The following is a 27,113-nucleotide window of genomic DNA, read 5'->3' on the forward strand; positions in this document are numbered from 1 at the left end:
AGTCTGTTTCTTGGTTTGCCTCTCTTTCTTTTTTTGTTCCTTTGCTTTTTGTTTAGTATCTTAAATTCCACATATAAGTGAAATCATATGCTATTTGTCTTTCTTTGACTTATTTCACTTAGCATAATGCCATTTAAGTCCATTCTTTTGTCACTATTGGCTAGATCTCATTCTTTTTTATAGACAAGTAATTTTCCATTGTGTGTGTGTGTATACTACTCCTTTGTCTATTCATCTATCGATGGACACATGGGTTGCTTTCATATCTTGACTATTTAAATAATGCTGCAATAAATATAAGGGTGAATATATCTTTTTCAAATTAGTGTTTTCATTTTCTTTGGGTAAATACCCAGTAGTGGAATTACTGGATTGTATGGTACTTCTATTTTTAATATTTTGAGTAAACTCCATAATGTTTCCCAGAGTGGCTACACCAGTTTGCCTTCCTACCACCAGTACATGACGAGTCCCTTACTCCATATCCTCACCACTTCTTATTTCTTGTTTTTGATACTAGCCATTCTGACTGGTGTGAAGTGATATCTCATTGTGGTTTAGATTAGTATTTCCCTGATGGATTGTGATGTTGGACATCTTTTCATGTGTCTGTTGGCCATCTGTTTGTCTTCTTTGGAAAAATGTCTATTTAGATCCTTGGCTCATTTTTTAATTGGATTGTTTTTGGTGTTGAATTATATAAGTTCTTTATATATTTTAGACATTAATCCCTTATCAGATATGTCATTTGCAATTATCTTCTCCCATTCAGTAGGTTGTTGTTGTGTTTCAGTATTGTGTTTTGTTGAAAGTTTTCTTTACTGTGCAGAAGTTTTTTATTTTGGTGTAGTCCCAGTGGTTTATTTTTGCTTTTCTTTCCCTTGTCTCTGGAGTCATATCCATAAACATGTTAAAATTGATGCCTATGTTTTCTTTCAAGAGGCTAATGGCTTCAAGCGTAACATTTAGGTCTTTAATCCATTTTGAGTTTGTGTGTATGTGTAAGAAAGTGGTCCAGTTTCATTCTTTTACATGTAGCCGTCCAGTTTTCCCATCATCACTTACTGAAGAGACTGTCTTTTCCGATCAGATATTTTTACCTCTGTGTCATAGATTAATTAACTATATGCGTGTGGGTTTATTTTAGGGCTCTCTGCCCTACTCCTTTGATCTCTGTGTCTAGTTTTGTGCCAGTACCATATGTTTTGATTACTACAGTTTTGTAGTATATCTTGAAATCTGGGATTGTGATACCTCCAACTTTGTTCTTCTTTCTCAGGATTGCTTTGGCTGTTTGAGGTCTTTTATAGTTCATACAAATTTTAACATTATTTGTTCTAGTTCTGTGAAGAATGTTATTGCTATTTTGATAGAGATTACATTGAATCTGTAGTATGCTTGGGGTAGGGTGGACATTTTAACAATATTCTTCTAACACGAGCATGATTTCCACTTGTGCCATCTTCAGTTTCTTTCAACAACATTCTACAGTTTTCAGGGTATAGGCTTTTCACCTTCTTGGTTAAATTTATTTTTAGATATTTTATTATTTTTGGTGCAATTGTAAATGGGGTTGTTTTCTTAATTTCTCTTTTTGCTACTTTGTTATTAGTGTATAGAAACACAACAAACTTCTGTTTATTAATTTTGTTTCCTGTAACTTTTACCAAATTATCAGTGTTAATAGTTTTTTGGTGGAGACATTAGGGTTTTCTATGTGTAGTATCATGGTATCTATAAGTAGTGACAGTCTTACTTCTTCCTTACCAATCTGGATGCTTTATTTCTTTCTTTCTTTTGTCTGATTGCTGCAGCTAGAACTTCCAGTACTATGTTGAATAAAATTGGCGAGAATGGAATCCTTGTCTTGTTCCTGATCTTAGAGGAAAAGCTTTCAGTTTTCCACCATTGAGTATGATGTTAACTGTGGGTTTTTCATATATGGCCTTTATTATGTTGAGGTATGTTCCCTCTAAACCCACTCTGTTGAGAGTTTTTATCATGAATGGATTTTGTATTTCGTCAAATGCTTTTTCTGCATCTGTTGAGATAATTATATATATAAAATATACATGATGATTATATATATTATATATATTTTATTATTATTATATTATTCCTCTTGTTAATGTGATGTAGCACATTGATTGATTTGTGAATATTAAACCACCCTTGCATCCCTGCAATAAATCACACTTGACCACTTGGCCATGGGGCATGATTTTTAAAAAAAATCTATTGTTGAATTCAGTTTGCTAAGATTTTATTGAGGATATTTGCATCTATGTTCATTGGAGTTACTGGCCTGCAATGTTTTTTTGTAGCATCTTTGTCTTCAAACTTTAAAGTTAATAATTCTGTCCTGAAAAAAAAAAAACACATGATCTAAAAATGTTTAGCCTCTCATTACTACCCTCAATGCCCACATTAGGTAAAAGGCAAGTCTAAATGTCATGTCTGAAAATGGTCTGAAAAGCTCATGTTTGTAGCCCATGGAGTTTAACTGGATCCCAAACACAACCTTTGGGTTTCCATTGAATCAGCTCTCACAACTGGGCAGAAAATTCCTTTCTCCCCCCCAAACACCTGGAGAATCTGTTTCTTTTGGGCTCTTTTACATATTAAAATAATTTTTTCCAACACTTCTCTAGTAGGCTATATCAACTTAGTCTGCCATGTTGCCAGATCAGTTTTTCAATGTGTAAAATAAATAAATTAATACTGCTAGAATGCTCTTGGGGGCATCAGTGAGATAACAAATGGAAAGCACGTCAACCATTTTTGACACATAATTACATAGTAAATATTAGTTATTGTTTTTTATTATTAACTTCATTTACTGCAACTTTCCATGGCTCCATGCCTGGCTTTGCTTGGTTACACAAGAGAACAGTGAAACAGATTCCCTTTAAGAGGGATAGTCACCCCCTTCCCTCTCCTACATTTACATTAACTCTTCTTTCTAATCTTTCATGGCCTCTGTCAGAAGATTTGTAAGAACTCTTGACTTGACCCCAAGTGTTAAAAATAAACAAACAAACCTTTCACATTAAAATGACAAAAGTTTCCTTCCAGTGAAAGAATTCATATTATTTTTGATCTCTTATATTTAATAAGTTCCTCATCTCCTATTCCATTATTTATATATACCTTTTTTTACTGAGGTATAATTGACGTATAACATCTAAATTTCAGGTGTTCAATATAAAGATTCAATATTTGTATATGTGGTGACATAATCATCATAGTAAGTCTAGTTAACATCCATCACCATACATGGTTATGTGTTTTTTCTTTCTTGTGATGAGAAGTTTTATGATCAGCAGATTTCAAATGTATAATAAAGTATTATTAACTATAGTGACCATACTGTACATTATAATCCCATAACTTATTTGTTTTATGACTACAAATTTGTACCTTTTGACCCCCTTCACAAATTTTGCTCATGCACCATCCCCTGCCTCTGGCAACCACCAATCTGCTCTTTGGATCTATGAGCTTGACATTTTGTTTTTGCTTTTTTTTTTTTTTTTTTTTTTTTAGATTCTCCATATAAGTAAGATCACATAATATTTGTCTTCCTCTGACTTAGTTCACTTAGCATAATGCCCTCAAGATCCATCCATGTTATTGCATATGGCAAGATTGTACTCTTTTATAGCTGAATAATGTTGGGTTACACACACACACACACACACATTTTCTTTATCCATTCAACAACACTTAGGTTGTTTCTGTGTCTTGACTGTTGTAAATAATGCTACTGTGAACATGGAAGTGTATGTCATTTTCTAAATTAATGCTTTTGTTTTCTTCAGATAAATACTCAGAAGTGGAATTTCTGGGTCATATGGCAATTAGGTTTTTAGTTTTTTGAAGTGACTCCATATTGTTTTCCATTTAGATTCCCACCAACACTGCAGAAATGTTCCCTTTTCTCAAAATCCTTGCCAACACTTATTATTGCTTATCGTTTTGATGATAGCCTTTCTAACAGATGTGAGGTGGTATCACTTGATTTTGATTTGCATTTCTCTGATGATTATGAACATCTTTTCATGTGCCTTGTAGCCATATCTATGTCTTTTTTGGGACAATGTCTGTGCAGATCCTCTGCCCATTTTTAAATCAGGTTTTTTGTTTCCAGCTATTGAGTTGTAGGAGTTCTTGATATATTTTTGGTATTAGTCTCTTACCAGATATATGATTTGCGGATATATTCTTCCATTCAGCAGGTTGGCTTTTCATTTTGTCAATGGTTTCCTTTAGTGTGCAAAATGGAGGCAGACATGCTTTGTTCCTGTTGTATTAACAGTTGGTTGATTGGAAAATTGATGGTCTAAAAATACTCGTCATCACCTTTGGCAGGAAGCCTGATTGCTTTATTTTTCAGGCGCATTTTAATTTTCTCATATAGTTATGAATAAAAAAGGCAATTCATTTTTTTCCTGTGTCCTAATTGTTCAGAAAGTGACATATTAGAGCATTTCACCTTAGATTCCAGTTTCTTAGAGGAGGAATTTTTAACAAAATAATTGTTTAGGATATGAGCATCCTCCCTTTTGTAATCTATAAGCTGTACTTTGCTAAAGAGGCTTATCAGAGTCAAAGCATTCCTTAACCTCATTTCTACGGATAAAACAGTGTCTCCACAAAATAAAAATTGACTTCTTTCTTCTGCAGTCACCTCAGTAATGTAAAACTGATGTTTATCAGTTTTATTTCAATTGTGTTGTCTTATATTCTGTCTATAAATAGAAAAAAAATCCTGAAAGAACCTTTACAAACTTTGAAAAATTAAATTAACTTTATAAAAATTTTAGTGCTTTTTTTGTTTTATAAATTACTTTTACAGTGAGCATGCATTTTATTATAATTAGAAAATACATACTAGAGAGGAAAGTGACATATGAGATTTTTTGTTTGTTTGTTTGTTTTGTTTTGTCTTCATTTTGACTGGGGAAAAGAAAAGATTATTGTTAGCCAATGAGAATTATTTAATTTTGCAGGTCACTTCCATGAAGTGTTGAGCATGATTTCCAAAATCTTTGTGATTCTTAAAAGAGGGGGGAAAATGATAGAACATATATACACATCTATAAATACCAGTATCATTTAGAAACAGGAGGCTCCTACACAATGTAAAATGCAACTTGATTTATAGTTATTGGAAGGATATTAAAAAAAGAAATGAAAATACATTTTAGAAAGTACTATATGTTTATTGTGGAAGACTGGGAAATTTTAGAAACCTTTAAAATAGATTAACAGTAATTCTTCCATATTGCTGAGTTCATTATGTCCTTGGGTCCTAATCCCAGTAGATGAAGGCTCTGCTTGTTCTTGGGACCACCTTCTCTACGTATTTGTCTTCTGCTTTACCTAGGCCAGAGACCCTCTCTGGAGAACATACCCAGTCCCATCCTTGCATGTCAGCTAGGATCCTGTTAACTGTAACTAGTTATCTTTCTAGTAAAAAGTACTACATTAAAAAAAAATCTCTTTGCTTTCAATCCAACTCCTAATGGTGAGTTAGATTCCCATTTTCTATGGTCCATGGCTAATTTTGGAGTTTCCTCTTGATTTCTTCTACTTTGTTTTATTCAGTGCTCCTTACCCTATTTTTTTGACTTATTCCACAAAACTCTCACACTCTTGGTTCTTGATTATAATCTTTGATTTGGTCTTATTTTGCTGCTAAGGAAGTACGTCATTTTCCCAGGATAAAGTATTCTCCTGAGAGTAAGAATCCCCTCTTATGAGATAGATTTTTACATGCTTTCCTAACTATTCACTTACTGAGTTTCTAAACTGACCATCCTTGCATCTTATACTTTGCTTCAATTAAGAAATGTTGCCAGGGCGCCTGGGTGGCTCAGATGGTTAAGCGTCTGCCTTTGGCTCAGGTCATGATCCCAGGGTCCTGGGATCGAGTCCCGCATTGGGCTCCCTGCTCCTTGGGAGCCTGCTTCTCCCTCTGTTTCTCTCTCTCTCTCTCTCCCCCGCTCTGTCTCTCATGAATAAATAAATAAAATCTTAAAAAAAAAAAAAAAGAAATGTTGCCATATGTCATTTTTTAAAAGACTGATTTATTTGAGAAAGTGCATGCCCGAGTGTGGGGAGGGGCATAGGAAGAGAATCTTCAAGCAGACTCCCCACACTGAGCCCAATGCTGGGCTCAGTCTCATGAGCCATGAGATCACGACCTGAGCTATAACCAAGAGTCAGACGCTTAAAGACTGAGCCACCCAGACGTCCCTCCATATGGCATTTATTTTAGAGTAATTTTCAGCTTTGATAGACAATGCTCATATCCCAAAAATCACAAATGGAAAAGATGCATATTATCATTTCCTGAAGACTAGAGATATATACCCTCTAGTGAGCTATCCAATGTTTTCTCCAGCTTCTATAGCTTTTGAATGTTAGATTTATTTTAACGCCCCATTCAACTAATTTTCAATGTGCTGTCTATTAAATTTCCCATATTTCTTTTTTTTAAAACGAGCTTCACTCTCTTTTTATGAAATGGATCATGCCTCTTTAATCCCAACCAAACAAAGCATTTCAATGAAAACTTCTCAGCTGTCTATTCAGCACTCTTTTGTTTTTCTCTAGCATGTTTAATTTTTTAGAATGTATTCCTTATATTTATTACTCCTGCTATAACCTAAGGATTTAGAGGCCAACTATGTCACTTGAATTCAATAAAAAGAAAATATACACATACGGAATTAGAGAAAATGTATGAATCATTTACTTAATTGTGAAATATGTAGATAAGTTCATGTTCAAAACAACCCTTTACCCAACCCTGCTTTCTTAGTTCATACATATTTTACTTTTCTTGGGTTCATTAGCAAACTATTCCCACCTAGTGTTCTATTGGGTTAGAATTACTACTCTCTACAACAAATTACCTGATGTGATTGCAAATATAACAAACTCCATACTTAATTTTTATCTAAACCAAAAATGCTACATTACACACACACAGATAACACACACACAAACCCCTCAGCCCAGTTAGAACAGGAAGCTGTCTATGGATGGCTGATTGAAAATCTATTAGGCCAAGAATTGTTCAGTTCACTTTAATGATATTGAAGATACCCACTCTGCTAAGCAGCACAATGAAAGCAAAGTTGAATAATGCATAGTGTTAATGCTAAAAGAACTCTTAACGGTTTTTTTGCAAGACAAGACGTCTTCATTATGAGATGAAGCCAAAAGATATACTTGGCTTAGGCTATATTTATTGAAAAGGATGGATCCATTTGTTTGTATAAACCTTAATATGGAGGTCTCCCACTTGAATAATTCCTGTATTTGATCATACTGCTGCTCTGTAGACTCACGTGAAGTATTAAAAGCTTTGACCAGACACTCATGTAATATAGCAAGGCTGGATCTTGCTGTTTAAAAGTTAGAAAAAATTTTAGTGAAGCTTAACTCCCTGCAGGGGATCTTCCAGTACCATTACCAAACATATTCTGGGAAAACACACAGTGAGGGGAATGTACTAATAAAGGGAAATATGCTGTTACCATACTGTAGAATTGAAAAATTCTGGGAAGTTGGCCATTTCAACACTGTGAAGATACTCTGAAATGAAATTTAAGATATTCTGAAATGAGATTTAAGGGTTATTGATGAAAAATATAATTGTTTCATTTAACAATTAGGCTCCTACAGGATTTATGTAAACATTCATTATGCATCAGGCAGTTGTGTGAAATTACCTGTAAACGTAACTTCAGAGAGTTATAGTCTTTCTTTCAAGAACTCATCTGCAGGTACGCCTGGGTCGCTCACTCGGTTCAACATCTGACTTTGGCTCAAGTCATGATCTCAAGGTCCTGGGATTGAACCCCATGTAGGGTTCTGCCCTCAACAGGGAATCTGCTTTTCACACTCTCCCTCTCCCTTTACCCCTCCCCCAGCTCATGCACGCTCTCTCTCTCTCTCAAGTAAATAAATAAAATATTTAAAAAAGAAAAAAGAAGTTACCCACCTAATTAGATATGAAAAGCACAGAGAAAGACTCATCCAGACCAGTCTCTTTCCTATCAACCTATGGCGGTTTCTGGAAAATCTACTATGAGTACTAACATTTAGTATTTATTTAGTATTTTGAAGTTTCTAGTTGGTTGGTTACCATCCAACAATTTGATCTTCAAAATAATACAGCAGGTAGGTAGATATGTAGGGGAAGAAAGTAAGGCTTCGAGACCTAAGTCTCTCTGGATTATAAGACTTCTAAGTGGCAAAACATTCACTCCACAAAATATGTGTTGTACCCTTACTATGTGGCAGGGACAATGGTAGGCACTGTTAGACGCTAAGAAGAGAAATATGGAAGATTGACCGTAAATATGGCCTGAAGAAACCCATATTACATGTCATGTGATTGGCCCTATGCTAGGGAACTCAGGTCTCCTGGCTACTCATGCAGTGAATTTTTCTATCCCACCAGTGGCTTGTCATTGAAAGTCCTTCCGTGTGTTATAAAAAGGTATCTCCCTTTAAAATATTACCATTACCATGAGAGAGTGCCACATTTAGCCTTTACCTACTACTAGTGGTCTCATAAATTAGTTGTTGAGCTCCTTCCTAAAGGATAGGCAATGAAAGCAGTCCCCTGCAGAAGGAATTGTAGAATGAACATACTTCAGGTCTGGGAAAGGTTGGAATGTCAGGAGAGTAGAGTTAGGAAAGAGAGGGCTTAGTAGAATACAAAAGACGGGTGGGGATGTTTCTGGATGGTTAGCATCAGCATTAAGAATGCTTCCCATCTGGTTCACAATTTTTACCAAGAACCAGTTTAGACCAAGGAGATCTATATCATTATCTGTGGCCTCATAGAGTCTGCAGTATAGCCGGACATGGACATTATCAGGTAATTAGAGTTTCTTGCTGCTGTGAAAGAAGCTTGCACAACAGTGGAACCCAGTCCAGTCTGGGAGATTAGGGAGTTCTCTGTGTTCAGATGACTGAACTGGGCCCTAGAATGCTGAGAGAAGAATAAGTGAGCAGAATTACTGTGCTTACTATCATGACTTGTCAATAATTAAGAGGTTCTTTCAAAATACTATTTTCAGGGAGAAGTGATAAAATAGTTTTATATTGAAATTCTCTGAATCTACTGACTTGGCTGGCATTGTAACTTATCTTTACAGAAAATACATGTCTTCAAGAAGACCTTGCAGGCACTGATCTACCCCATGTCCTCTACCACCCCCCACAATTTCGAAGTCTGGACGGCAACAACACCCACCTACTGTTATGAGTGTGAAGGGCTCCTGTGGGGTATTGCCCGGCAAGGCATGAAGTGTTTGGAGTGTGGAGTGAAGTGCCATGAAAAGTGTCAGGACCTCCTAAATGCTGACTGTTTGCAGAGTGAGTACCTGGTTAGGGTAGAGATGTATATGCAGACCCTGCCTTATCCTCCATGTTTTCAGGTTAGACCTCTTCAGCTTTTGCTGGTTTTCAGTAATTCCAACCCCCACCCCTCCTATCACACAAAGATTCATGTACAACCCATCAAGTCATATTGTTGATGATGTGTTCCCATAGTGCTGAGCACGGACTTAGGTGCCTCAGAGCAATGGCAGGCTCACCAAGTAGAAAACTTAAAAGCGACTTCTGATCTCTTTGGTCACTTCCATCTCATGATAGCCCTGCGTGGAAAGTGGGAATGTGTAAAGTCATGTTCCTCAGCCAAGGACTAAGGCACACCCTTGTGATTACAGCAGTCTGAATTCCTTCCCAAGCCTATTTGGTGTCTGCCAGGAGTCATATTCTTGGAATTGGGAGGTTTTGTGTTTGAATATCGAAGACACACATAACTTACCAGATATGTGACCTTGGGCAAGGTTTTTAACTTCTCAGGGCTTCATTTTTCTCCACCAAATGAACAGGAATAATAAAATTTACCTCAGAGGGTTATAGAGAAGACTAAATGAAAGTCTCTGCTAAGAGCCTGGCACATAGTAGATACTCAATGAATATTAATGGCTTCCCCATCCTTTTGCACTTTTGAAAAGGTACATGTCACTTTGACCTTTATGACGTTACCTTAAATTTTCCATTTCCAAAAAAAAAATTCTTTATACTGCTACTTTAGATTAGGCCCAGAAATGCCAAAACATCACAGTCTAAAATATGTATTACTGACTTTTCAGTGCTGCGTTGATTTGGTTGTGTCTGTGACACTGAAATTACTAAAAAAAGAACAAAAACAAAACAAAACACAAACAAAAACTTTGCCAAGGAAATTTATTTAAACACGGACTTTCATTTGCAAATCTTTTTTTCACATGTAAACATTGTCCCCTCTGTTATTGTTTATATGAATACAATGAATGTGTAACATCCATGGGTTGACTAAAATTGAGGGAGATCAGAGGCAAATGTCAAAATAAAGATTAAATCATAAATGCTGTCATAGCTGATTTTGTAGTAAGTCATACACATTCTACAGTATTCTTTACTTCATTAGTATTGTCCCTACACCATGAGATCAGATGGAGGTTGTTAATGGTAATGAATGTGTTTTTTTGTTTTTGTTTTTGTTTTTTCAAAACAGGTAGTGTCTTTGAAAAATAAAAAGTATATTTAGGAATAACTGCTTAAAAGGAAGGGAGATTGACTCAATACTACTGAGCTAACTTGCATAATCTCATCATCCAATTAGAATTCAGTCTACTTATTTAAAAACTGAATTATAAAGAGGCATTTTAAGAAATAAGCATATTAGGGCAGTGACATTTGAAAAAAACAGAAAAACATTGCCATCTAGAAACAAATGGCTTCCATTTGGAAATGGAAGGAAATTTTTTCCATTAAGGAAAAAAATGATGTAGATTATACTTCAGAAATGAACTGATTCTTTTCTCAGTGTTTGAGAGACTAAAGATGTCACACATTCATTAGACCTTGGAAACATTTTTATATTACATTTCTTTTTCTTAAGATACATTGATGGATATTGGCTAAATTAGGCAACTTTTTCTTTGAGGTTATTCATTAAAATGCCCACGTAAATTGAAAGAAATCAAAAATAGTTGAGAAAAATGAGGGTGGGTATGAGTGCCCCAGGAAGGGGAGTATTTTCTTTAGTAATACCTCCTTACTGTTTTCCTAAAATCCACCCTTGCATTGAACAGAAAGAGACTTTGCAAGTATATGAATTCAACCTCAGCACTTTCCACAAAAACTACCAGTAAAATTTGAAATTGACCCTACAGAATCAGTGACACTTCCTTAAGGAATTTATCTTTTCATTGCTTTAGGCAAGAAATTTGCAATGGGGACACCCCTTGTGTATAAGACTTCCACATATGCCTACAATGGAAGAAAAGGAGAGGTCGAACAAGTGGGAAATCAGAGTGGGAAGGTCTGCCTAATGCAGCTGGCCTCCTGTGAAAATGAGGAGGTTCTGTGATTTCTTTCTCAGAATAATCAATCTCTGTTTGAATACCGCTAGGAAAAATTTAACACCTTGGCAGGCAGCTTAATTCATCATTAGAAAATTGGAGTGTGTAGATTACAGCTTGAACCAAGCCCTGCCTCCTGGTAACTTCTAATCTTTAAACTTCTATCCTTTAATCTTACCACTGGAGAAAATATTTAATAAATGAACATCCTTTGACAGTTTTTCAAATACTTGTTTTTTTCAAATAAGAGTCGTCTTCAGGTTTTTAGAACACGTATTATTTTGCTAATCTTTTTCTGAAGACTTTGCAGTCTGTCAATATAGATGCACACACAAACACACACTCAGAATAAAAACAAAACTTGTTCTCTTTATTTCTCCAGAATTTAGCACACGTTGTGGCATCATAGTTAGATGCTTAATAAAGATTGGTTAAAGCAACAAATGAGGGCATGAGAACTGCAGTTAGAAGTAGCATGCAATGGTTTAAAGATTGTTCTTTTGTAGAATCATAGTTTTTTTAAATTTTTTATTGTTATGTTAATCACCATACATTACATCATTAGTTTTGGATGTAGTGTTCCATGATTCATTGTTTGTGCATAACACCCAGTGCTCCACGCAGAACATGCCCTCTAATACCCATCACCAGGCTAACCCATCCCCCACCCCCCTCCCCTCTAGAACCTTCAGTTTGTTTTTCAGAGTCCATCGTCTCTCATGGTTGGTCTCCACCTCCGATTTCCCCCCCTTCATTCGTCCCCTCCTGCTATCTTCTTTTTTTTTTTCTTAACATATATTGCATTATTTGGTTCAGAGGTACAGATCTGTGATTCAACAGTCTTGCACAATTCACAGCACTGGTCATAGCACATACCCTCCCCAATGTCTATCACCCAGCGACCCCATCCTTCCCAATCCCCACCACTGCAGCAACCCTCAGTTTGTTTCCTGAAATTAAGAATTCCTCATATCAGTGAGGTCATATGATACATGTCTTTCTCTGATTGACTTATTTCACTCAGCATAACACCCTCCAGTTCCATCCACGTCGTTGCAAATGGCAAGATCTCATTCCTTTTGATGGCTGCATAATATTCCATTGTGTGTGTGTGTGTGTGTGTGTGTGTGTGTGTGTGTGTGTGTGTATATATATATATATATATATATATATATATATACCACATCTTCTTTATCCATTCATCTGTCAATGGACATCTGGGCTCTTTCCACAGTTTGGCTATTGTGGACATTGCTGCTATAAACATTGAGGTGCACGTACCCCTTCGGATCCCTACATTTGTATCTTTGTGGTAAATACCTGGTAGTGCAATTGCTGGATCGTATGGTAGCTCTATTTTCAACTGTTTGAGGAACCTCCATACTGTTTTCCAGAGTGATTGCACCAGTGTGCATTCCCACCAACAGTGTAGGAGGGTTCCCCCTTCTCCGCATCCCCGCCAACATCTGTCGTTTCCTGACTTGTTAATTTTAGCCATTCTGACTGGTGTGAGGTAGAATCATAGATTTTTAAGGGAGCCTTTGAGATCAGTGGATTGGAGGACCCAATCTACTGATTTTACTGAGGTCACACGATACAGTTTTTTTTTTGTCAAAAAGAATCAAATAGATATTACACATAGGGTGAGAACCCAGGTCTCTGAACTCCCAGCCTAATGTTCTGTCCTAATTTATAAAGAAATATGCAAAGTTTGTTTAAGGGAAAAAATGGTAAGTTGATGAATTTTATTTATGGTGCTTTTCTACTCTCCCATGTAGTACCCCTGACTTTTAGGCAAATTATGCTGCCCAGATGTTGTCCTCACATCATGATGATGACTCAAGGCCTGTCCTCTGTGGCCAACCCACCGAGCTTGGAGTATATCCCTATTACAACATACCTACTGCATAGACTTTTCAACAACACTAAAGAGACTATCATCTAATAAATTAATTTGGGTAAAAGTGGAATCAATAGTTGAGTTACCATAATATAATGGTCATTTTCTTAACTTTAAGGAATAAACTAATAGTGGAGCATAGTTAGGTTTGGGGTAGGCTGCTGTAGGGGGACAAAAATGGTGAGTATGCTTTACACGATGCTATATAGGTATTCAACATCGATAAGCAACAGATATCTTTACATCCATATCTGTATCTAGATTTCATAGTCCTCAGTTACTTGAGAAAGATCTTGTTTCTAATCCTGCTGCTACTGGAATTTTTCAAAACATCTCTGAGCATCATTATGTAAAAAGAGTTAATAATACTTGTTAATGCCACTTAACTGAAGACCACCAAAACACATCTGTAGTTTATATTATTTTGAATGTAATTAATTAACATATAGTGTATTATTAGTTTCAGAGGTAGAGGTCAGTGATTCATTAGTTGTATGTAACACCCAGTGCTCATAACATGACAGGCCCTCCTTAATGCCCATCACCCAGTTTCCCCATCCCCCCACCCTCGCCTCCAGCAACCCTCAGTTTGTTCCCTATGATTAAGAGTCTCTTATGGTTTGTCTCCCTCTCTGATTTCGTTTTATTTTTCCCTCCCTTCCCCTGTGATCCTCTGTTTTGTTTCTTAAATTCCACATATGAGTGAAATCATATGATAATTGGCTTTCTCTGATTGACTTAATTTCACTTAGCATAATACCCTCTAGTTCCATCCACATCATTGCAAATGGCAAGATTTCATTTTTTTTGATGGCTGCATAATATTCCATTGTATATATACACACCACATCTTTACCCATTCATCTATCAATGGACATCTTGGCTCTTTCCACAGTTTGGCTATTGTGGACATTGCTGCTATAAACATTGGGGTGCAGGTGCCCCTTCAGATAAGTATGTTTGTATCTTTTGGGTAAATACCTGGTAGTGCAATTGCTGGACTGTACTTTAGCTCTACTTTTAACTTTTTGAGGAACCTCCATACTGTTTTCCAGAGTGGCTGTACTAGCTTGCATTCCCACCAGCAGTGTAACAGGGTTCCCCTTTCTCCGCATCCTTGCCAACATGTGTTGTTTCCTGTGTTGTTAATTTTAGGCATTCTGACTGGTGTGAGGTAACACATCTGCAGTTTTATAAGTTCAGTTTATTATCCATTGCTGCAAAGGAGAATATACTGCAGGATAAACCATGGGACATCTCAGTAAGAGGGTTTTAGAAAGCAGAGGTTGCTCTGGATCAGGTGTTGTCTGAAAGGACAATTTATGATCGTGTAGGTTAAAAAAATCTTACCTACCAGGAGGACAGACAAGAGTGAGGCAAATAACTGTACCTAGCTAAGAAACAGTGGTCACTCATGAGTTAGGAGAGGGGATGTTTGTTATTTTGTGGTTTGTTTTCATTTGCGCTTAGATAAACTTGTGAGATGGCCTTGTTTGTCTCACGTCAGCATGGTCACGGTCACACAGCCCATGTGAACGTGGTGTCCTGTGAGTTTGCTCATGTCCAACAGGAGAACAGCATGGTCTAAGAATGTGAGTACCAGGCCAGCTTCGAATAACACTGTGAACTAGTTGTGTCAGCCAACTTCCATTCAGAGGCTAGTTAAAAAAAGAGAAATAGAAAAAAATCTTGGGTTTAAAATTTTCTGTTTTCTTTTGTTTTATCTTTTTTTTTTTAAAAAAGACTTGGAAAAAATCTGTTGCGAAAAGTGATAAGAACAAGAAAGATCTTTCCTCTCTCCATCTCTCCGTTGATTTCTTTTTTCCTTACATAGTAAAAATACTTCTGAAATTGAGCACTTTTTTTCTTTTGTTGAAATTAGTTTTTCCCCTCATCTATACAATTTTTAACTCTGAAATAATCGAAAAATCTTAAGGAAGTTAGTATCTAAATAATGCTCAGGAAATGTAGTAGCTCTGACAATTTTGAGAGTGCATACCTGATTTTGTCTTCTTTTAATATGCAAATGTTTCTGAACTTGTTCTCAAAGTTTGCATTTACCAATGATAGGATGATTGAATATGGTGGAGGTGGGCAGCGAAGAAAGGTTGATTTTTGGTTTTGGACCCAAGCTCAACAAAAGTAAAATTACTTTATAGAAGGTGGTAATTCCTTGAAAGGGAGCTCCCTGCCCACATTCTCCTATTGTCAGTGATGGGGACACCTATGAGAATGGGAGGTGATGCTCTGCTAGGTCTGTGATCCTCCAATTATCCTTCTATTAAATGTCAGTTCTTTATTGTGTTCCAGAAATTGTGTGGAGTGTGTAACTTTGATTGTATAAGACAAAGGAGACCTGTGATTTGAAGACTGGGGGAGTTGTAGTTTTGCTCCTTGGAAAGATTGAAGGCGTGTTAGAAAAGGAGGATTAAGATGATCTTGGCTGTAAAGCAACTAAAGGGAAAAGGTAGAAAATGCCAGCTACATGCCCACCTACATGATTTCATGAGAAAGAAAAACAGAGGCACCAAGAGTAGGCCCACCTACAGGATTTTATGGGGAAAGGAAAGAAAAGCAATAAAGTTTCATAGGTTAGAGACTCCTAGAGAGAGAAATGCCTCAGTATCAGACCTTCTGCCTGCTTTCTGTGCATATCAACCACCTATTTACTCTGGGTTCACCAGCCTCAAATGCAGGTAAAAATTTATGGATATGAAAAATAAAAATACTATAATTTCTTCTAGTTTCTCTGAACTTTTTTTTTTTTAAGATTTTACTTATTTATTTGAGAGAGCGAGCACACAAGCAGGGGGAGCTGCAGAGGGAGCGGGAGAAGCAGGCTCCCCACTGAGCAGGGAGCCCGATGTGGGTGGGGCTCGATCCCGTGACCCTGGGCTGAAGGTAGATGCTTAACCAACTGAGCCACCCAGCCACCCCTGAATTTTATTTTCTTAAATCTTCAAGTACTTCATTGGCTCCCATCTAGCAAGTTCTTCTAGAGCATTAAGCATATGGCAGACATTGTTTGTGACACTGTCCATGGGGAGAGCTTTCAAGGAGTTGCTTTACAGGTCAAGTAATCTTAAAGCTAAAATCCCCAAATTCCATGTTAATGTAAAATTCTTTAATAAATGCTTGTGTCTTCACCTTGTGACATCTAGACCTTATACTTGCTCAATTATTAGTATTGAAACTTTTATACATTATCTCATTTAATCCTTACAGTGACCCTGTTAAGAAAGATGCTACTATTATTTCCTTTTGTTTTTCAGATGAAAAAACTAAAGTTTACAGAAGTAAAGTAGTGCAATTTCAGATGGTTAATAATTGGCAAGTCAGAATTCACACAGACTGTCACCTTTTAGTATATGCAAAGCATCATGAGCCGCTATGCTCCTTTGCTTTATCTAAAAGTGATTTTATTGATATATTTCTTCCATTTTACATTTGGACTTATGCCCTTGTTTTATGCTGACTATAAGTGCATGAGGCCAACCACTTTCTGCTTTCTAATGATGGGCACAGCCTTTGTTTTCTGAAAATTCTAAACCTGAAGCCAAATGCCCAATGTATTTTGTCTTTTCACAAGACTCCACAGCATGTATGTCATTTTACACTGAATTTATTTTTGTTTTTTCCAGGATCATGGCCTTAGGGTGAAAGCATACACAAAGTTCCTAAGACATAAAATTGAACCCAGAGCCAGATTAAATACTCAAATATGGCGATCATTTTATTTTAGGTTCCCCCCAGAAATATTTTATCTTCTCTATTTGTCGAATGTATCCTATTTTCTAAAGAGCATGCCTGATACTTGGAACACACATTTAGTTGAGGTTGGCCTTATAGGCTAGCATGTAAGCTAAATGGATATACAGGCAGCTGAGCCAGTGGTGATTGATAAATGTTTAAGAATTTCGTGAGGCAGTTGCTTGAAATAAGCCATATTAGGAATATTTACACCATAGAAATCTGCTAATATTACAGGTCAGGTGTGGTTTTGTTGTTGTTCCTATTTGTTTTGTTTGTTTGTTTGTTTTCCATAAGGGAGAGAGAAAATGGGACCACTGGGTTAGGGAGCCTCTATTTCTGTTAAGGAAGAGATAAGATCATATGCTGAGAGTGGAGGTTAATGGGGTGAGGTAAGTGACTTGAAGAAAATAGAAATTTTTGGAATCACTCTTGAGAAAAATAGGAAAGAAAAGAGACTGAGACCAAGAGACACTGTTGCAGCTGTTAGATGTACATAAATTGCCATGCAAAGTTGGTAAAATTATGAATTTCACATGAAATTTATATGTTTTGGGTAATAAGTAAAAAGTATAGAGAAAAGTGAGGGTTCTGATTAAGTGGCTTTCCCATTAAATTATGTAGAAAGGAACCATTTGAGGTAAGTTGGCCTCTGTTTATGGATGAATTCTCTTATATCTCTTGCAAGGATGAATTTTGTTGTTCATAATTGTATCCTCTGATCTGTCAATTAAGTATTTTTAAAAGTAACAATGATGCATTCCATTTGGATAATGTATTACATTTTACAAAGTGCTTTCACTGTACATTATCTCTTTTGATCTCATTTATTGTTGATCCTTGGTTGACATATTACTACTCATTGTATTTCAGTGAAGCTACTACACCTTCTGTCATACACTTTGAAGGAAGAGTCATATAAATGCAAATTTAAGTTTATCTCTGATGACTTTGAGATAAACAGACCGAGCCTGAAGGAATATAATAAACCCAAAGGGTTGGAAATTTGTGGCAAATTGCAGCTATCTCAGAAATAGTTTCATTAGAAAAATCAGGTTTGATAAACAATAGGTGGTGGAAAGTGCTTGCAGATCGGTGACAAAAATGACAGATTTGTCTCTGTCTCCAAACTACATAGATTTAAGTTGAATCATTTCCCTCAGATCAAAACATGTAAAAGTAAAAGTAGAACTTTTAAAATGCCACATATCTTTTTCTAGAAATAACAGATAAAAGGTTTAAACATAAGCCTCTGTTAAACTGCTCTCCCCAGAATAGTGGTTTCACAGTTGATGGTTTGTCTGTTGTCCACAAATTAGAGTTCTCTGCTCCAACATCAAGAGCATTGGTGAAAGATTTCACAGCAAATCGTCACGCTTTCTTAATTAACTCTTTTAAAAAAAATTCAGGAGGCGGTTGTTAAGTACAGAGATTTGATTCCTTCTACCTTTGAATTTGGTAGTGATTACTTAAATGAGTGTTATTACATGGGTGGTCGTCCGCTGGCTCTTCCTGAATTTAGAAAAATAATCCAAAATATATTTAACTCTCAAGGACTTTAACACTCTTTTTCTGTAGCCTTTGGGAGCACTGAGAGCGAAAACAATAATAGTTACTTAGAAATTTGGGGGAGAGTTAAATTTTATGGCATTTCTCACCTGTTGAACACTCATTCTTAGGATGGCTGTCACATATCAAACTTTTGGGGCACTTTGAATCTTGCAGTAATTTTTTCAAGGCAGCACTGCCTTTTCTTTCTACTTAATGAATATTTCCGTACTTGAAGTACAATATGCCTATTGGGTACCTGGGAGTATTCAAGTAGCCTAAGCTAGTTTTACTGTATAAGAATTATGCATGCACAGTTAAACCATTGTTGATAAATTACAAACATGCTTAATTATTTAAGGATATGCAATTTACAAATGCGTAGCTTTGCTATGGCCTGTTTTAACAGATGACTAGGGCATTTAGAATGTCCTTTCAAATTACCTTAAATTTAATGCAGTCATTTTTAGTATTCTTTTCTTTTTAATGCGATTTAATTCCTCAAAGTTTTTTTTCTTGTTTTTGTTTTGTTGTTGTTGTTTTAAGATAAAGACAGGGAATCTGCTCTTTATACCATTAGAATATTCATCCCTTTAACTTTGTCTAATTATACCTTGGTTATTATGAATGTGTTTTTTCCACTTTAGGAAACAAATGTCATACTTTCAAATAAATCAAGATTTTCACCAAAGTACTGCTGTTGAATATGAATTTATTATAAGGAAAGCTAAGGGCTGACCTTTTCCTCTTCGTCTTAACTTGTGTGCTTCATTTGGGCTTAATGCTTAAAGACTTAGATTCAAAGAACATTAGTGAGGCTATCCCTTGTGGTAGAAATCATGCAGATAAATTATCTCATTTAACCTCTAAACATTCTACCAGATATTAACATGCCTATTTCAGAAATATATTTCAAAAAAATTGTAAGTTGGGTAATATAGTCATGTAGATGAAAATTGGAACTGTTACTAGCTGTGAACATGAGTTTTGCTTTTTATTCTTTTTACTACATCACCTTTGTTTGGCACCCCAAAATATTTGGTATCAGCAGTGGCAGCTCCTGCAACACTGGTCCATGTGGTTTTGCTTTCTCATTTAAAACTCGGTAAGGAGCCATGAGAGTTGGGATCATGGTTCACTGTTAACTTGTCGTATAATATTGCACAACCCAGAGGCCACACAGAGCACTGAAAATATCTGGTGGGTAGTTGGAGAGGGTGAGGGATCCAGGAATGGACCTTTGGAAATCCTTCATTGCCAGAAGGATTAGTGTTATAAACAAAAATGCCCAGAAAGTTGAGACCAATCATAAAAAATAAAAAAATAAAAAAATCCTGGAAATCAAAAAGGGTTTTGAGTAGAAAGAATGTATCCTATTAAAAACTATGGCCATATCACAAAGTGAGAGTTGAGGCCTGTGATCCATCATGTATTTAGAGGTCATCTACCCACTGGTTTCTAAATCCTTTTTAAACAGCAGAATCACCTTAATTCCAAGTAAAATCTTAACCTGTATTTCAGTATATAAGAGAGAACAGTGGTATTTATTTTACAAGAAGAATTTAAGCACTTAATTATGGTAAGTTCCATCATTAAAAATAATTAAGCACTTTGAATGCAAGTATTTGAAATACTGAATTTGGGGAGACATTTGCCATATATATCCTATCTGTTTCTCAGTTTTGTTTTGCAGGTGGTATATGCCATATTTGACTGTGTGCATTCTTTTTTGCTCTTTGAAAATTCAAACCACATATTTGCACAGCCCCTGATTTAATCAAATAATACAACTGTGGCAAAACTGGGAATCATGGAAGTCCATTTACTTGCCATTAACACAAAGGCTGGTTCTGAATCTCAGCCTAGATATTTTGTGCAGCAGCATTTATATCGTCCTGATGTTCTGTGAAGAAGGTACCCTGACTCCTCAGAATGAAACCACTTATTCATTCTCCTATTCCTTCTTTCTCTCCCTCTCTTGGGCCATCAAAAAGTAACTTGATGTGCATTTATGTCACCATTGATTTTTCCATTATAGGAGCAGCAGAAAAGAGTTCTAAGCATGGTGCCGAAGACAAGACTCAGACCATTATTACAGCTATGAAAGAAAGAATGAAGATTAGGGAGAAAAACAGGCCAGAGGTGTTTGAAGTAATTCAGGAAATGTTTCAGATTTCTAAAGAAGATTTTGTGCAGTACACAAAGGCAGCCAAGCAGAGTGTACTGGATGGGACATCTAAGTGGTCAGCAAAAATAACCATTACAGGTGAAAATAGTTGTCTTGAAAATTTTGATTCCACATTGAGAGTTTTATGTGTCTTAGAAATCACTGCTTAATAATAACTACCCAGGTAAAATAAGTAGAATGTTTTCAAACTTGTCAATATTGATAAGACATGTAGTTGGTACTTGAAATTTCTAAAAGATATATACTAGATAATCGAAGTAATTGCAGTTTGTTCTAATCAAAAGCTCTTCTAGAGGAAGAAGTTTCTCTTTTACAACATACTCATCAATATCCTGCAATTAGCTTTGTAGCTGCCAGCCACTGATAAATTACAAGAGTAGCCAAAAATCTCTTTAGTCAGTTTTTCTTAATGAGAAAACACACATCATTTTACTTAATCCTTGATCAGTACCCCTAATCATTTGATCCTTGAGTCAAGGCAGTTTGAGCTTAGTGATGTCTAGTAATTTGAACTTCTTAGGTTGCCTATAACAACAGCAAGTGCATATATGTTGTATTAATGTTTACCAAGCCTCTTAACTTACTCATATGGTACTTGCAAGATAAAATAAAGATGCTTTTTTTTTTTAAACTAGGTTGAGTTGTTCAGTAGTGACAGCAAACTCACAAATAGAAATACATTTTAAATCACAGACCTTTGAATTATGTTGGATACCTTTTGGCATATTGTATGTGCATCTTTATTTTTCTATACATTTATGTAGTAATGTGTATATAAGTATATAGCTGGTGTGAATATGAAAGTATATGTATATAGCTGATACTCATTGCAGACAAAAGCAAATATTTACTCAAGGAAGGTTTTAATATTCAGTGTTTTCATTCTTTCATTAAATATTTTTAAGTCCTAATGTTCATTTCCGCAATAAAGGAGATAGGTTTGGAAAATCAGTTGGGACCAAATAATGGGATGCCATAGAATGAGTTTGGATAGTTCCTCCCTATTTTAGCATCCCTTTGCACAAACCCAGAGTGCAAAGTGTTAGAAAAACTGCCCTTCGTTATCATTTTTTTTTCTAGGAAAGCTTTATATTAAAATTTCTATTTCTATTTTGGTTTATTTCAGTGGTCTCGGCACAAGGCTTACAGGCAAAAGACAAAACAGGGTCGAGTGACCCATATGTTACTGTTCAAGTGGGAAAGAACAAAAGAAGAACAAAAACCATTTTTGGAAACTTGAATCCGGTATGGGATGAGAAGTTTTATTTGTAAGTATATCATGTGAAACTATTATAAATATTGATATATGTGGGGATAAATTTAAGCAGGCATGCAAAATGTAGAAACAATAATTATCTCATATTTAATACTATCTAAGCAGAAATTATCAAAAGTGAAATTAATGTTATGAAGTCACTTAATACATTTATTATTCTTTATCTTTGGAAGAAAGTGAATAAAAAGAATATTTCAAACAAAAGGTGGCATGGTTGGGGTGACTGTACAGGAGAAAAAAAAGATTAAAATATGATCTTTAACTTCGGTTGAACCAACATAATTTGGAATTTACTGGCTTGATTCAGCAGTATACTGACATCGAAGATTTAGGACTAAGGACAGTGGAAAGATTTTGGGCATCACTTGGCCCATCACACCTACACCATGATGAAATGGTTGATGATAACTTTTACAACCTCTCATTGTCAGAGAGGTCATTTATTTTTAAGCCTCTTATATTTTGTACCAAATGGTAAGAAATTATTCTTCTGGCATAGGTCCGTTTCTTTCTAGAGACATAAGATGACTTTCCAATTAGCATTTGATAGAAATGAAAAATCTGAACCCCGAGTCCTTTCTTTTTCTTCCTTCCTTTCTATGCTGATGGTGTAAACAGGGATCTTGTTAACATACCAAGTGAGCAAACCCAACACATACAGCTTGTTTGGAAATGTAGGCAATAGTGAGTAAGAAATAGAGAGCTTTTGTATGTATGAGCTGACGGAGAGAGTGTTCAGAAATAGTTTTGGAAAATCAGTTGGGACCGAATAACAGGATGCCATAAAATGAATTTGGATAGTTCCTCCCTTTATGCTGATGGAAGAATCTATTTTAGCATCCCTTTGTTAACAGAAGACAAATCAATTGATAGGGGCACCTGGGTGGCTCGGTCATTTAAGCATCTGCCTTCGGCTCAGGTCATGATCCCAGGGTCCTGGGTTCCAGCCCCGCATCGGGCTCCCTGCTCCGCGGGAAGCCTGCTTCTCCCTCTCCCGCTCCCCCTGCTTGTGTTCCCTCTCTCGCTGTGTCTCTCTCTGTCAAATAAATAAATAAAATCTTTCAAAAAAAATCAGTTGATAGTCATAAATTCAAATCTCTAAAGCAGTCAAATAAATAAATCAAACAGGATAAGGGCAACAGAAAAGGGCAGGACTATGGCAAACTTAGAGCAAGTGACTTGGAAAAATACAGCTTCCACGGCCACATAATCATGCAGATGCAGTGCAGCTGGAGCCCCCAGTTTCTCAAGAGAAGCTGGAAGTTTGAAAATTTAAAATCAGGTTTATTGAAGTAAAATTGACGAAATGTAAGTTTACATATTTAAAGTGTACTATTTGTTAAATTTGATCTGCGTTATACCTCTCTGGAGCCATCACCACTGACAATACAATCAACATATCCCTAACCCTGTATTCATGCCTCAGTGAAGCCATCCCTCTTAACTCCCTCCATGACAGGGCAATCACTGATCTCCTTTATGATGCTATAGAATACTTTTAATTTGGCATCTTGTAGATTTTTATATAAATAGAGCATGCACTATGCATTCTTCTTTTGTGTGGTTTGATTGAGTCAGTGTAATTATTATTATTTTTAAAGATTTTATTTATTTGAGACGGAGAGAATGCGAGAGAGAGAGAGAGAGAGAGAGAGCGAGCACATGAGAGGGGGGAGGGTCAGAGGGAGAAGCAGACTCCCCACTGAGCAGGGAGTCCGATGCGGGACTCGATCCAGGGACTCCAGGATCATGACCTGAGCCGAAGGCAGTCGCTGAACCCACTGAGCCACCCAGGCGCCCAGTGTAATTATTTTGAAACCCATCCATGTTGTAGGATTCAGCAATAGATCATTTCCTTGTATTGCTGCATAGCATTTCATTGTGATAAAATATCAAAGTTTGTTTATGCATTCACCTTTTGAGGGACAGTTGGTTTGTTTCTAGTTTTTAGCTACTAAAAATAAAGCCGTTTGGAAACTTGTAAACATATGTCCATACAAATATTTATACACATTTCTCTTGAATAAATACCTAAGAGTAAAATAGCTGGAACATCTATTATGAATAGATTTAATTTTTAAGATAATTTTTCCAAGTGGTTGTACCATTTTAAATTTCCATCACCAATGTATGGGAGTTCCAGGTCATTACACACTTCTAACACTTTGTAAGCCCAGTCTTTTAGATTTTTGCAATTCTTATATATGTGTAGTGTAGTGTTATCTTATAGTGGTTTTATTTTGCATTTCTCTGACGACTGATGGTTTCAAGCATCTGTCATTTGCTGTCCATGTATCTTTTTTAGTTAAGTGTTTATTTTGCCCATTTTTACTGTTTTTGTATTTTGTATTTGTGTAAGGTTTTTATAGTTTTATATTTTACATATAGGCCCATCATACATTTTTGAGGTAATTTTCTAATGTGGTAGAAGTTATAGACCTAAAGTTCATTATTTTGCATATTGATATCCAGTGCTCCCGGAACCATTTTTTGAAAGCACTATCCTTTCTTTACTGAATTGCTTTTGCACCTTTAATAAAATTCAGCTCTCCATATATGTGTTGATCTATTTCTAGATTGTTCTGTTCCATTTATCTATTCATCCATATGTATGCCAATACCACACAGTATGGATTACTGCAGTTTTACTTTATAATCAGTCTTAAAATCATTGTTAGTCCTCCAACTTTTATTTTTTTCAGTTACTTATCTATTTTAGAACCTTTGAATTATTTCAAAATGAATTTTAGAATCCACTATCATTTTTCACACAAAAAGAAACCTGATACAATTTTGATTGCCTTATTGCTCTGGCTAAGATTCCCAATATGATACCAAGTAGAAGTGACAAAAGCACATATCCTGGCCTTATTCTCAGTCTTAGATGGAACACATTGCTTTCTTTGTTAACTATATTAGCTGGAGGCTTTTTGTAGATGCCATTTACCCAGTTGAGACAGTCATCTTCTATTCCCAGTATGTGGAGAGTTTTGATCAGAAACAGATGTTGTAGTTTGTCTAATGCTTTTACTGCATTTTTGAGATACTCATATAATTCTGAATGCCATTTAAAAAAAAACTTGGAAGATATTTTTCCATTGTCTTTGTGTTTACATGCTCTTCTGGTTCTCAGTGAGAAATCCATTGTTGCCCTCATCTTTGTTCCTCTGGGCATGTCTTCTTTTCTCCCTAGTTGCTATTAAGACAATGTTTTCTTTACTCAGTTGCACAATATGATAATGTTGTACGATGGTGTGGTTTTCTTTGTGTTTCTGGTATGTGGGGTTTATTGAGTCAATTGGAACTGTGAGTCTGCAGTTTTCTTCAAATTTGGAAACATTTTGGCTATTTCTCTAAATATTCTTTCTGTCTCTACCTTTTGGAGATTCCCCTTATAAATATATCAGATCTTTTGAAGTTGTCCCATAACCCACTGATGGAATGTTTATTTATCTTTTCTCTTTCTCTCTCTCTTTCTTTTTTTTCTGTGTTTCACTTTGGATTATTTCTATTGCGATGTGTTTAAGTTCACTCACCTTTTCTTCAGTCATATTTAATCTGTTATTAATCCAAGCCACTGTATTTTTCATCCCAAATATTTCAGTTTCCATCTCAGGAAGTTCAAGTTTGTTCCTTGTATCTTCCATGTCTGTACTTCACTTTTTTTTTTTTTATTGAGACTTAATTTTCTTAGAGAAGTTTTAAGTTCACAGAGGAATTGAGGGGTGGGTATAGTGATTTCCCATGTACCTTTTACCCCCACATATCCATAGCCTGCCCTTATTACTAACACTCCGTTGTCCTTCAAAGTGGTATATTTTCTTTTACCATTGATAAACCTACACTGACACATCATTATCACCCAAAGACCATGTTTACATTATGGTTCATGGCCAGTGGTTTATATTTTATGGGTTTGGACAAATATATAATGATGTGTGTCTGTCATCCTGGTATCACACAGAGTACTTTACCTTAAAAATCCTGTGTTCCACCTATTCATCACCCCCTATCCCTGAATCCCTGACAACCACTGATCTTTTTACTATCTCCATAGTTTTTTTTTTTTTTTAAGAATGTCATACTGTTGGAATCATACAGTGCATTTAAGTTTACTCCACGTCTTTTATGTGTCTTGATAGTTGATTTCTTTTTAGCACTGAATAATATTCCATTGTCTAGATGTGTCACAGTTTGTTTATCCATTGACCTACTGAAGAACATCTTGGTTGCTTCCAAGTTTTGGCAATTAAGAATAAAGCTGCTATAAAACATCCATATGCAAATTTTTGTGTGAACATAAGTTATCAATTTCTTTGGGTAAATGCCAAAAAGCGTTATTGCTGAATTGTATGGTAAGAGTATATTTTGTTTTGTCAAAAGTCAAACTGACTTTTAAAGTGGCTGTACCAGTTTGCATTCCCACTAGCAAAGAAGGAGAGTTCCTGTCACTCTGGATCCTCTTTAACATTTGGTGTTGTCTATGTTCCAGCGTTTGGCCATTCTAATAGGTGTATAGTGGTATATTGTTGTTTTAATTGGCATTTCCCTGATGACATCTGATATGTAGCATCTTTTCAAATGCTTACACCATCTGCATATCTTCTTTGGCAATGTTTTTAAGAAGGACTTTTTAAGTTTTTTTTTTTTATCTTGAGTTTTAAAACTCTTTTGACTATTTTGGATAATAGTCCTTTATCACCTGTGCCTTTTGAAAATATTTTCTCCCTGTCTGTGACTTCTCTTCTTATTCCCTTGACACTGTCTTTCTCTACTTCACTTTTTGAACACATGCAAAATTTATCACTCTTTTGATGTCCTTGACAGCCAATTCTAACATCTGTGTCCATTTTGACTGATCAGTTTTTCTCCTCGTTATGTGTCACATTTTTCTGCTACTTCACATGCCTGGTAATTTTATACTGGATGCCAGACATTACAAATATTACCTCACTGGTTGGTGGATATTATTGGCATCCTATAAATATTACTGAACTTTGCTCTGAGATA

At 35.9% G+C, this 27,113-nt stretch overlaps 1 protein-coding gene across 12 annotated transcripts in view; it reads left to right on the top strand.

Moving 5' to 3' along the window:
- UNC13C (unc-13 homolog C) overlaps positions 1–27,113 on the top strand; it is a 650,938-nt gene that overhangs the window by 257,671 nt on the left and 366,154 nt on the right. For all 12 annotated transcript variants that reach the window (XM_027572007.2, XM_027572015.2, XM_027572013.2 and 9 more), the window contains 3 exons: positions 9,183–9,402; positions 20,678–20,905; positions 21,954–22,095. In XM_027572007.2, coding sequence (XP_027427808.1) covers positions 9,183–9,402; positions 20,678–20,905; positions 21,954–22,095 — 590 coding nt within the window. The remainder of the gene's footprint in view (positions 1–9,182; positions 9,403–20,677; positions 20,906–21,953; positions 22,096–27,113) is intronic.

The sequence above is a fragment of the Zalophus californianus genome, chromosome 6, assembly GCF_009762305.2.
Source record: "Zalophus californianus isolate mZalCal1 chromosome 6, mZalCal1.pri.v2, whole genome shotgun sequence".
NCBI lineage: Eukaryota > Metazoa > Chordata > Mammalia > Carnivora > Otariidae > Zalophus > Zalophus californianus.